At 46.7% G+C, this 12301-nt stretch overlaps 1 protein-coding gene across 1 annotated transcript; it reads right to left on the reverse strand.

Moving 5' to 3' along the window:
* Window positions 1–1138: 1138 nt before the first annotated feature.
* Window positions 1139–11793, reverse strand: CENPT (centromere protein T; the record flags this gene model as incomplete). The annotated part of the gene is made up of 11 exons (XM_009073941.1): window positions 1139–1262; window positions 1934–2038; window positions 2810–2995; window positions 4322–4412; window positions 6418–6627; window positions 8568–8981; window positions 9438–9577; window positions 10133–10166; window positions 10706–10839; window positions 11008–11101; window positions 11667–11793. Coding segments are annotated over 11 exons (1659 nt in total), but the record flags the coding sequence as incomplete, so codon positions are not given.
* Window positions 11794–12301: the final 508 nt, after the last annotated feature.

Consider the following 12301-nt stretch of genomic DNA (forward strand, 5'->3'; position numbering starts at 1 on the left):
TGGCCACACTAGTGCAGCCACAGCTGGCACAGACTGTCCCACCCAGGAGACTCAGAGGAGCCACCAGTGAGGGAACATTTGTGCTGAGCTGGGACCTGCCCTGGCTGGACATGCTGACCCTGTGATGCCCCAAGCTGTCCCACCTTGAGCCACCACTGCTTTACACATAGCTGGGGACTAATTAATCAGTTTAAAGACTTGAGTCTAGGCCAAATGAATCAAATTAAAGGCTCAAAGTTTTCAAGTTCAAGACAGATGCTAAAGAACTAGGAGAACAAAACAAAAAATCTAATTTTTATCAGAAATTAAAAAAGCACCATGTGCTACCTTGGGAATTACTAACTATCTAACAGGAAACCACACTAGTGGCTCCCAGAGGGATAACTGACACTAGTGTGACCTCTCAGAAAGACACTGAAGATAATGAAAAACACACAAGAGAGTCTGATATCCATATCCACATCCATCCCTACAGTGTGACAGGTGTTGTCCTGTCCCAGCTTCTGAGTTGTTTTACCAAGTCACAGCCCTTGACACGCAAAATCCTTTGCTGTGTCTGACCTCATTCCTAACATGGTTTAGGTTCACTGTCAGCAGTACAATCACACATGAGGATTTTGCTCTGTCTCCCTACGTGAGGAGGATGAGGGAGCACAACATGGATCAGCCTCTGTGCCTATATGCGACCACCAGTGGAACATGAAGTGGCACCAGTAGAAGCAGAGCAACAGAAACCCCACAGCTGTGTCAAACACAAACACCTGGATGGCATAAAGAGCACCCAACACAACCAAACGCCTAATAGGAACATTTGGACACCACATTGCAGTAACTTCTCAGCTCACTGCCATAAGTAGCATTTGCATCACTCAGAACATATGCAACACTTTATTTGTCAGAGCTATAAAAGTGCTCAAAGGTAACATAAAAAATTATTGCAGTGAGGGCTGGTGCGACCCAGCAGGGTGGTGTGACAGCCACAGCACAACCTGCCTCTGTTCAGAACATCCACCAGTCACTGCCCAACCAGCTACACGTAGAAAACCATTGCACAGAGCAGCAACAGGGAGCAACGCACAGCAGCCCCTGGGAGATTATCTTCCCACCCACAGGGGCCGCTGCAGCCAGAGCAGCACCTTCACTTGCTGGGGATCACTTTCTTTCCACCCACAGCAATTGGAATCAGGAGCTTCCGGTACTCCAGAGGGAAGTAATCCTCTATCAGCACATTCAATGGCATCTTGTCTGTCACCAGCCCTTGCCTTTATCCAAAAAGAGAAGAAACAGAGTTGTTAGTTGCTTCCACTCCATACCAGAGTAAAGTTTTCTTGCAGTGATGTTTTTGCATTTAACAGTTGAAAAGGACAAAAGCTACAGGCTTATTTTGCAGGCAGTGATGCCACACTGCCTACACAGGACAGCAGGCCAAGAGGGTTCCTGCAGACCAGCTTCCCACACAGCTTCCCCCTCTTTGTCACAGAGAGAGTCATCTATACTGATCTATGCCAAAGCAGCAGCTCACTGCTTTGCAGAAAGCACAGTCCACCTACCATGGGATAAATGTTACCATCGAAGACATGCACAGAGTGATGTAAGAGCAGGAAATAGCTCAGTACTCAGCAGATTTTACAGTCATAATTCAGAGGTGGTTGGTATTTGCCAAGTGTGTAGGACAGGTAGTTTTCCAGGACACCATTTAGCTGACTGGCTGAAAAAACATCAGCATCTCCCAGTTTTATACAAATAATTTATTCCCTTTGCTTGCGGAAGGAACAGAAATACTGTCCTTATGCAGGAACCAGACACAGAGTGAATCACAAGACAACACACTGTGACATTTGCTGCTTGTGCACACCCTGGCAATAACCAGGTGTTACTTGGCTATCAAAGCACTACCAAACACTACTGCAGGTTAATAAGAACCTCCATTTACCTTCTCATCAGGACTTCCAGGTCAGCCATCTCCACTGTCTTCCTCCCTGCATGGTTCGCATAAGCTTCCAGATCATCGCTCAGCTGCTTGAAGTATCTCTCACAGCTGAAGGAGGATTGAGGAGGGAAATCACATCAGTCTGTGGAGCTGTGAACACCAGAAACTCACTCACTCATGCAGGATGAGCTGCACTATAGCTGTTCGTTGTGCAGGTCACAGCCTGCCAGGGAGAAGAAATTCTCCAGCTCACGGACAAAGCTTGGCTTCTCAGCCCAGGCTCCTTGGAACTTCACAGCTAAGACAGCTGTGAAACAGCTGCACATCTCACAACCTTTCCCAAACTTCCCACACATGCAGGAACACGTTGATACCAGTGAGAGAGAAATCAGCGCTGAGGGTCAGACTATTGACTCCTATGGTGTGACATTGTTCAAACAATCCACAGATTTTACTGCTGAAGGTAACATGGTCTATGGATTCCAAAAGCTGAGAGACCTGGATTCTGATGGAACACTGCACAGCTGGGACACCCTCACTGTGCCCAGCACAATGCCCTTTCTCCAGAGCCATCCTGCTCATGGAGAATGTTAATGATGAAAAGATTGGGACCGGTGCCATTTCCTGTGACAAAACCCTGATGCTCCTGCAAGGCCACAGTGGTGACAAACACCCACACAGCAGCTCAAAGCACTCAGCACATTTCTGCCCTTGCTCTCATCAGAGCTCCCATGACCCTTCCCAGCTGAAGAGGGAGATCTGTCACTTTGCCAGCAGCGCTCCTGACGGGCTTATTGCTTCAGGAGAGACAAGAAAAAAAAAAAACCAAAACACTGAAAAGACTAAAAAGAGTAGGAAGTGCAGTTTGTTGCAACTTACCATTTTTCAACAATTTTGAGTGCTTCCCTGGTCACTGACACCTTTGCATAATGGCTAAATATCGACTTTATCAAACTCTTTGCTATGTGAGGCTCACGTGGTTTCCTCTGGGTCACTCCTGACTTTTTCGGAACTGGCTTAGCCTTCAGCAGTGGCAGGGGAGACCTGTGAAGGAAATTGAAAAAACTCACAGTGAATGAACAAAGCTGGGGGACAGGCAGGAACACCAGGCTGAATCTGGACAAACCTTATGCTGCAACTACCTCAAGCCCTTCATTCTTTCTCCCTCCCAGTTCTTCAAACTCCTTATGCCCACACAGGACAGTTTGCACACTGTCCTGTGTCATTCTGCATCATGACCTGGAGAGAAGCCATGCAAGCTCACGTTCCCCCAAGATAAGCTCATGTAACACACTGTCAGCAAACCAGAGTTCTCTCCAATACATCACTGCAGCTTCCACTGCATCCTGTAGTGTTCCTTCTCCAAGAGTACACAAAGTTTGAGGCACCACAGGTCACCTCTGTATCTGCACACAGGGGAGTACTGCAGGGTATACTTCTACATTACTACAAACTCTAGTGGGGTTTTTTTGTGGGTTTGGGGTTGGGTTTTTTTGGTTGGTTGGTTGTTTTGTTTTTCCCTCTCTTAAACAAGACTTTAAGTCCCAAAGGAAGTTACATCTGTTTTCCATTACAGAAAGGACAAATTGTAACAAGAAAAAGTGAAGTGAAATCCATGAGTTTCACTTAGTAGATGATTGGAAAACAACAGAAAAGACCTAGAACCTCAGGCTGATGCAAAACCCACAGAAGGGGTGTCTGGATCATTTGTCTCTCTCTCCAGTCCACCTGCATGCGAGCACAAGAATTTGGTCTTATTGTTTATAGCTTTAATAAACAAAGACCTAGAGTCATGGGCTAGGAAATTCCTCCTGTTCCCCAAGACCCACTGCCAGAGGTTCTGAGGAAGCATACAGCGCCATCAGATTTCTAGTTACGAGGGTGCAAATGTTAACTAATTTGGAGTAATGCAGAGGACAGCTTCAACTTCTGTCTCTAGGAGAGCTTCATTTTATAGTCAGCACATGACAACTGCATGGAGCTTTAGGCTTCTGCAATCACAAGTATGTCATTCCATGTGATCAATATCTCATCAGTTGCAATTCCCACTCTTCTCCAAGGGCCTGTGCACCCCATACTGGAGTCTATGGCTCCAGAGTAGCTTACCAGTTGAAAACCCCTATGAAAATCTTTTGGCCTTCAGCACAAGAAAGTATTACAAAAATGTTTGTTGGAGAGAGTTAAGGCATCAGATCTGCTCTGGCAGAGCTCCAACATTCACTTGATTCACTCTTTACTCACTGCTGCAGCAGTGAGTGAACTGAAGCCTTCGGGACTGCTCACTCCCTGGGGCAGCTGCCAGAGCATAGAGCAGGTGGCAAAGCTCCCCCAAGGCACTGACACCCCCAGACACACTTCTGCCAGCTCCTGCTGGGCATGGCTTAGACTTACTTGGGAGTTTCAGGTTTTGCAGCAGGTGGAGTTGACAGCTGTGGCCTGTAGACTGCAGCACGGACAAATGTAGGAGTCTTCATGGAAACCTCTGGGGAAAAGAGTACTTGTTCAGAGTTCCTGCAGCAAACAGTGCTGCAGCAGCAGACAGAAACACACATCTTCCAACTCCTGGCCCAGTGTCACACTGCTGTGGCCCCACAGTACCCTAAACCAGCACAGCTGATAGTTGCTCACTGCTGCAGTGCCACCCACCTACACCTTCTGCCACATGGGCTGGTGGCTCCCCTTGGGTCCCTGTGCTGGCCCAGCTGGCTGGGCAGGCTGCAGGGCCACACAGGGCCAGGCTGCAAGGGCCCCTGGCTAGCCTGATTCAGGCTGCTGAGAAGCTGCAGCCTTTTTAACCAGAAAGAACTTCAACGTCTGCAAATTCCCTGCCTGCCACTCTGCTAAACCAGTGGCAAATACTCCTGAACACAGAGATGAGACGAGCAACAAAACCACATTACAAGGGCCAGTTCAGGAAGATCTCGCCTATTCAGAGATTTTCCCAGTTCCCTCCAGACAAGGATCTTGTTATCAGTATCTCACCTCTTCTCTGCTGTGAACTACCCACACCAGTTTCCTCCAAGTCTAATCTGCATCGTTTAACTTCACTTTTGAACCCCTTCACTTCTCAACAAGTGAGAGCAGGAAAGAAAACTGTTACCAGAACTGAAATATATTGAGCAGCTTTGTCTGGAAGAGGAAAGGCCATGCAGGGCTTCTTGCCTGGTGGTTTTCCATGCAAGCTGAGTGCAGACCTGTAATCCAGCCCACCTGGTAATGGTGCCAACTTCCCAACCCTCCCTCAGGAGCTCGGACACCTGTCCTGGTATAGAAGTCAAGCCCAATCACTACAGGCTTCAGGTACTACTGAGAGTGAAACTCCCCAGCTGAAAGGGTCAGAAATCTCTCAAAGCAGGGCTGGGTGAACTACTGTGGTTCCCTGCCTTAGCTTCTTCTGACAAAACATGTCTGTGTGCTGGAGGGACAGGGAGGAGGATGCAGGGAGAGAGACTAATTATGCTGAGGTTTCCAAGGCAAGATTTATGGCAAGAGTACATAATTTTTCATCATTTCTTCCTCTCCTTCTCCAATGAGGCCTGTAAGGTGCTACTCTTGTTGTTCCACTCTATCAGCAGAGACCTGCATCAAGACCTTTCTGCCTCTTCACACAGCTGTGTAACAGATAAGCACACTGGCACATGACTGTGGACACCTTAAGGACACCTACAGCTCTTCTTGTGGCCAAAGGGTATCAGTTTAACTGTTGGCTTTGTGCACACTGCACAAACACACACAGACACTGATACTCTCATCACATCTGAATATGCCTGAAATCTTGGCAATGGGATTCTTTTAGGGCATCCTTAGTTCATTTTTTTATTTCAGGGTGTACTAACACTAAGACCAGTCCCAAAAGACATCACACTAGAACTCTGGCCATTCTCAAACATGGCCTTGATCAGAGAGAGCTCAGTCTGATGTGTTTGCTCCTCCAAAAGGCATCAGCACTCTTGGGGCAGTCTGATGCAGTGTCTGAAGAACCATTTAGAAACAGACACTTCCTGTCAGCTCTCTGGAAAACCAGCCTAACTCCTTCTGCTAACTGGAAAGGACACTTCTTACTACATGTACAAAATACAGAGCTCTAAATTAGGTTCCAAGGCTGGAGTCACATAAATGGCTGTGGAAACACCAGTTCAGGGTAAGACATTGAAAAGCTGGAATGAAATTGGGAGACAGGAAAGAATAAAACGAAGGACATCCCAATGTTGCTGTATAAACAAACCCACTTTGCACTCAGTTCCCTCTGTTTGGTGCACACCCATTATGTGCACCTCAAAAAGTACAGGATGGTCTTGGTCCCTGAAGCACCTGATGAGCCAGTAATGATCTGGCCCTAGAAACAGCAGCCAACAGCTTTCCCTGGACTGTCTGAAAGACTAAACAGTTAATAACATTAGTAACCTCTGTAGTTCCTCAATTTTGGGAGAGATAACAGAGAAACATTTCTCCAACTGCCTTCTGTTACTGCTGCAATAGTTTCTTACCTTGACTGTCAGGGTGTTCATCTTCATCCTCATCCTCATCAGGCTCTTCCTCCAGTCCATCCAATTCCAGCATGACAGCCTGATCCTCCAGTTCATCTCCTTGTTCATCATCTTTCTTTACTGGATTCATCCCAGATTTTTCAGATGAGGAAGCAGCATGAGAATGCCTGTCCAGACTTCCAGCTCCAACATCTTTGGCAATCTCACGTTCTAGATTTCCAAAACAGGGAAAGTACAGCACTGAAATAAGTACCATAGCCAAAATTTAACAGCACTCTTAAGAATGAACCCCAATTCTGCATTCCCAGCAACTCACCTATCACATTACATCTGCAAAAATCAGGGTCAGTACATGATAAGCTAAAACACTGATGAATCCTCAGCTTTTCCCTCTGCTACCTCTAGGTGTGCAGAGGTCACACACAACAAACAGCACTTGGCAATGTGAAGGCCATGAGATTTGGGTGAAATTTTTCAATTAACTTTCTCTAATAAGCATTTTTTCTCTCAAAAGGTCTTACCAAAGCCTTCGTGCTGCACTTTGAACACAGAAGACCCAGCAAATGCACGAAGACAAACTTGGGAGATTCTAATTTGTCAACACACTCAGGAGGTCTCCAAATTTTATCAATCTTGGCCTGATTCTAGAACTTCCGCTAGTAAATTTTAAGCAAAAATGCCTTCTGCAGTTACATATCTCTAAACACTATTGCCAATGTGATCTTGGTTTCCCTCGGAGCAGTCTTCCAGGTTAAAATGACAAAACTGGTTTGATATTTTCCCAGTATTTAGCCCAGACTCCAGAATGCAAAAGAAGTTAAGTCCTTCTCCCAGCACTGATGCCAACAACACAGCCTGAGAGATCTTCAGCATTAGAGCTTGTACTCACCAGTTCCAGTAAAGCTGTGGGGTCCAGATTTGTCTTCTGCCAGTTCCTCTCTTTCTGCAGAAGGAGTTTCTGTTTCCCCTCTGGTTCCCTGTGCTGCAGTTAGCTGTAGTTCTGCTTTTCCAGCCCCTTTCTCCTGCAAGTGGTCAGGATATCCAGCACTTGCACCATGTTCTGCAGTTAAAATAGGAAATTCTATCATAAATCTTACAACAAAACCCCCAATCAGCCACAAGCAAGCAGAAATTTGCTCATGGTAAGTAAACCCAGCCATAAGCTATAAATAAGTGAAGCAGATGCAGTTCTCTACAGCTGAGAAATGCCCAACCTTTCCCATGCTTGCTCTACAGCCACCTAACTAGGGTGCACATCAGATCCCAGGGAAGGAATCTTACTTACAGTAAGCAGAGCTACTCCAGATCTGTCCTCTCTATGGCTATTCTCACTTTTGGTGACTGTGTGAAAGACCAATTTCTTTTTCCTTTAGGTCTAACAATACCTGGAGTTTGTGCTCAGATTCCCCCCCTCATTGCCTCAGTTTTTCTGAATAAAAGGGTTAGGAATTGCAAAGCATCAGTAGAGTGACCAAGGAGGTGATTACCTCTGTCCAAGGGATTTTTAAGGTCCTGAAGACACTGAAGAGGTTAGCTGTGACATAAAAGTGACCATACCAGAGCAAATGTCTAGACTAGTAACTTCCCAAGATTCCTTCTAAGTCTGTCCACAATTCCTACGTATTACCTCCTTATCTCACCCTATCTGTGACCAATTTACAGTGCCCATGTCTGGGCTCCTCAGTACGAGAGAGATGGACACAGTGGAGAGTCCAGCAAGGGCCACCTAGGCAGCTAAGGCACTGACATATCTCTCCTAGAAGGAAAGGCTGAGAGAGCTGGGGGACTGTTCAGCCTAGAAAAGGCTCAGGGTAGATCTCATCAACACACACAGGCACCTGCAGGCAGGGAGTGAGGCACAGAGACAGGCTCTTTTCACTGGTGCCCAGTGCCAGGAGCAGAGGCAACAGACTGGAACACAGGAGGCTCCATCTGAACATAAGGAAACACTTTTTCACTGAGTGACTGAGCACTGGAACAGGTTGCCCAGAGTTTTCAGTCTGGAAACAGTTCTGGGCAACCAGCATTATGTGGCCCTGCCTGAGCAGAGGGATGGGTTGGAGAAGGTACACATGAGGTCCCTTCCCAACTCAACCACTGTGACTTCAGATAGTGCCTGCTAAGCCCAAATCCTAAGCCATAGTACTCACTGCCAACCACCACCTCTTCAGAAAAAGAAAGCTCTTCCATTGGGGCACTCTTCTGGGAATGATCTTGCTTGTCTTCTTGCTGGTTTGTAGGTGTTTTTGGAGATACAGGAGTTATCCTGTCAACATGCTCGGGCTCAAGGTTTAAGCTCTCAGAGTATCTTTGGGTCCTTCCCTCATTTGTGCCCACACGGGACATCTGGCCCCCTGGCCTTGCTTCCTCTTGAGCTGCATCAGATATCTTGCTCCTCTGTGGTGAAGTTTCCGAACCTGACAGCTGGGGTTCAAGAGCAGAAAGCTTGCTTTGGCTCTGCTCATCCAATTGAGGCTGAACAAAGAGCTCTGTGCTGTTCAGCACGATTTCGGCGTCACTTGTCAGAATCTCAGATGTTTCTGAGCCCACAAGGTAGTTCTGTGCTGTGGAGAGAGTTTTAAAGCAGGTTTTATGTGAAAAACTGTTCACGGTCATATGGGTACACTTGATTACCAGGACTTGCATCATTCAAAATGTAAGTAATTCAACCAGATTTTATTTATCCTCCACAAATCAAACACCGAAAATATATGACCACACCTCAGTGCCTTCACCTTTCTCTACCAAACCATCTCCCCAGTACCCAGAGATGAACATGAGCCCAAAAGATTCCTGTGGTAGGAATCACCAAACCGGGCAAAGAACATATTCAAGTGCTTAGAATCCAAGGCACTACAGAGGCAGAGCCTGATTGCAATCTTTCTTCTCAAATCACACTATTTCTGTGACTGCATTAGTAACCTTTAAACTGTAGAGTACAGACCAGGCTTCAGTCACTGCTCCAAAAGTCTTATGCAAGGTCCCTCCTCCCAAAACAGAAGTAACAACACAAAAGAAACCTTTGCTCCTCAGCATGTTCTGTTCCACTCCTTCCTCAAAAGCCTCCATGTTAATGGTTTTGTGCTGCTTTAGCCTCCGCAAACCTTTCTTTTCCACAGTGTCTGAGGCCAATAAGGAACCAACAGACAGCCGAAGAGAACTGGAAAACAGCAGGGAAGAAATAACACTCCCCTTTTACCCTCAGGTTACAGACATGGTGCCACCAACAGTGAGACATTTCACAAAGCCAGAAGGAACCTCCCAGAAAACCCTGAAAGATCTCATGTCAGTCTTTGAGCAAATGGTTAGGTATCACAAACAGTGCTTTACAGCCTCCCTGAGACACTGAAAGAATACAGCTGACAGCAGGGTCAGAAATTTTAAATAACAAATAACAAAAATATTCTGAGCTATATTGTGTTCTGATTTACTCATGAAAACATGAGAATGAAAGGAAAAATGAATGAGCCTTAGAAGAAAAAAGGAGCAATTGCAGCAATACAAGCCAGACCAACTCAGGCACACAGTGCAGAGCCACAGCACCTGAAAATCACAAGGTGTGTAGTGCAACACCTTCAAATTCCAACAGCAGAGGGGGGTATGACTGTGCTGTTGCTAACACAGGTCTTTATCATGAACAAAGGTGTCTGCACTGCTCTACACAACTAGAGATGTGATTAATCAAGGCAGTCAGGACATTCTGGGTTAAACTCACCGAGTCAAAGCAGTGCTGTCCAGCGTTGACCGAGCTAGAAAAAGTTGGTGACACATTAGCTGAGAAATTACCCTCTACACGACAGCCTACAGAAACACTCCAATGGATATTTCTCTTTCCAGAGCCAGTCATGCTAAAACTCTCTAGAATTATAATTTGGAGTAAACAGAATTAGATAAAACATTGTTTATCAACCTCTTTCCTTTTTTTTTCTCAAACAAGAACTTTGTAACTTATTTGATCTAACTGCAATGAAAAGATGCAGCTGCTTGTCTTCTAAAGTTTCTGGGACTGAGGTGAAAACGGGGATTGCTTCCTTTGGAGACACCTCATAACTCAAGAAGCACCAAGTCAGGAAGTTATATACAGTCAGGGCAGAGCCTGGAACCTGGTTAAAAAGGGCCTATTTTAAATATGATAGAAGGAGATTTACCTTCTCCATTATCCCCTTTGCATAAGGTACTGCAACCCAAACCTACAGCTGAGCAGCTACTAACAGCTGAGCTGCATCAGGTGAAAATCAGCTGACAGCAAATGCAGTACAGACAAGGTGATTTCTGAGTGCAGCCTTACCTTGGTTCTGGGGAAGTCTTTCATCTGCCGCTCTCTCAAACTCAGACATGCTGAGTTTCTTTCTCTTCTTATTCATACGGAACACGGCGACAGATGTGTTCTCAGGAGCAACGTCTGACAGCTGCAGTTCCCCCCTGGCAATACAAACCAAGCTGCAGAGGCATTGCTGAAAATCCCACCCAACAGGATGCAATTCTCACCACTGAATCAGAACTAGGGAACTCCTGTTCCCCAGTCCCACCCTGGCCACTGCAGCTACACCTGGCAGTCTAATAAAAGTGAAAGTTACAAAAATTACTTACATGCTGGAAACCCTCTTAGCTGGGAGCTCTGGTTGAGCTTCTTTTGTGTGCTCATGGTGAGATATCTGAAGCGCCAGAGGTGAAACTTGTGGTTCTGCCAACAAAGCAAAACATTTCCTTTTCACCATTCAGTCCAGCAAGGTGACAAAATGCAGCACAGTGTCAAACTCACACACTACATGCTGTAAGTTACATTTATCAACAGGTTAAAATAAAGACCTGGTGACAACTGTTTGGATCCTGCTCCTGGGAATGCTGGCACGGACAAAGCCAGTGACAGGTAGCAGCACAGGGTTCTCTGTGCTGCAGCAGAGCTGAGCTGAGGTTTGCAGCAGCCTCTGTAACTCACACCTGATCCTACAGCTAAAGGCAGCACACGATTACAAGCTCAGTCACCAGGATAAGACTGAGTGAAGAGGATTTTGAAAACTATGACTCCACCAGTGCCAGGCCTGGTGTTTCAGACAGCTGTATCACACAAACTCGTTCAGCTGCTACTGCAGTGATTCCTCCCACATAAAACAGTCACACAATGGTCTGATTTCTGTTCCTCCTAACAGGGTAAAGATAACAGGCTACCAAGGAATGGTCCCTGTTCCAAGCTCCACCAAAACATTGTGCTTCTGCTCTCAGTTCTCCTGGAAACCAAGGACACTTACGGGTCCGGATGACTCTCCTGAGCATGTACCGTGGTGTGTCATTGTCCAGGTCAGGGAACATAGTCAGTCTCTGCTTCACCAAGGTGCTTCTGCCAGAGCTGCTGTTGCGTCCCGAGTTTGGTCCAGTCTGAGAAATTGCAGACATTCAACTCAAAACTAGCACTTTTGTCATTACAGATCTCAGCACCAAAAGCATTCACCATCCACCTTCTAACAGCAATCCAAGAGCTAACATCAAACCGAATTCCCAAAGGGGAACATTGCACGTTTGCTCCTGACAACACTGGAACGCCACGTTTGGACTGGACACAACCCAGCTGGGAGTATCACTGAAGTAGCTCTCAAAGCTCAGCCCTCCTCGTGGACACAATCCTGAGGTACCTCAACGCTAAACCCGCCGAGGTGTGAGGCTGGAACAGCCCTGACTGCTGGGCCAGCACACCAAACTCAGCGGGATCAGCCCATTCCCAATGCGTAAAGGTGAACAGGGCTGAGGGAGCATCCTTCAGCCCCGGGGCCTGCTGCAGGGGCATCGCTGAACGGGGAGAGGGATCAGGGAGAGGGAGAAGCGAGATGGAGGGAAGAAAGAGGGGGGACCGAGGGGGGGGACGGGACGGGACGAGGAGAAGGACGCC

The sequence above is a fragment of the Acanthisitta chloris genome, unplaced genomic scaffold, assembly GCF_000695815.1.
Source record: "Acanthisitta chloris isolate BGI_N310 unplaced genomic scaffold, ASM69581v1 scaffold13104, whole genome shotgun sequence".
NCBI classification, from domain to species: domain Eukaryota; kingdom Metazoa; phylum Chordata; class Aves; order Passeriformes; family Acanthisittidae; genus Acanthisitta; species Acanthisitta chloris.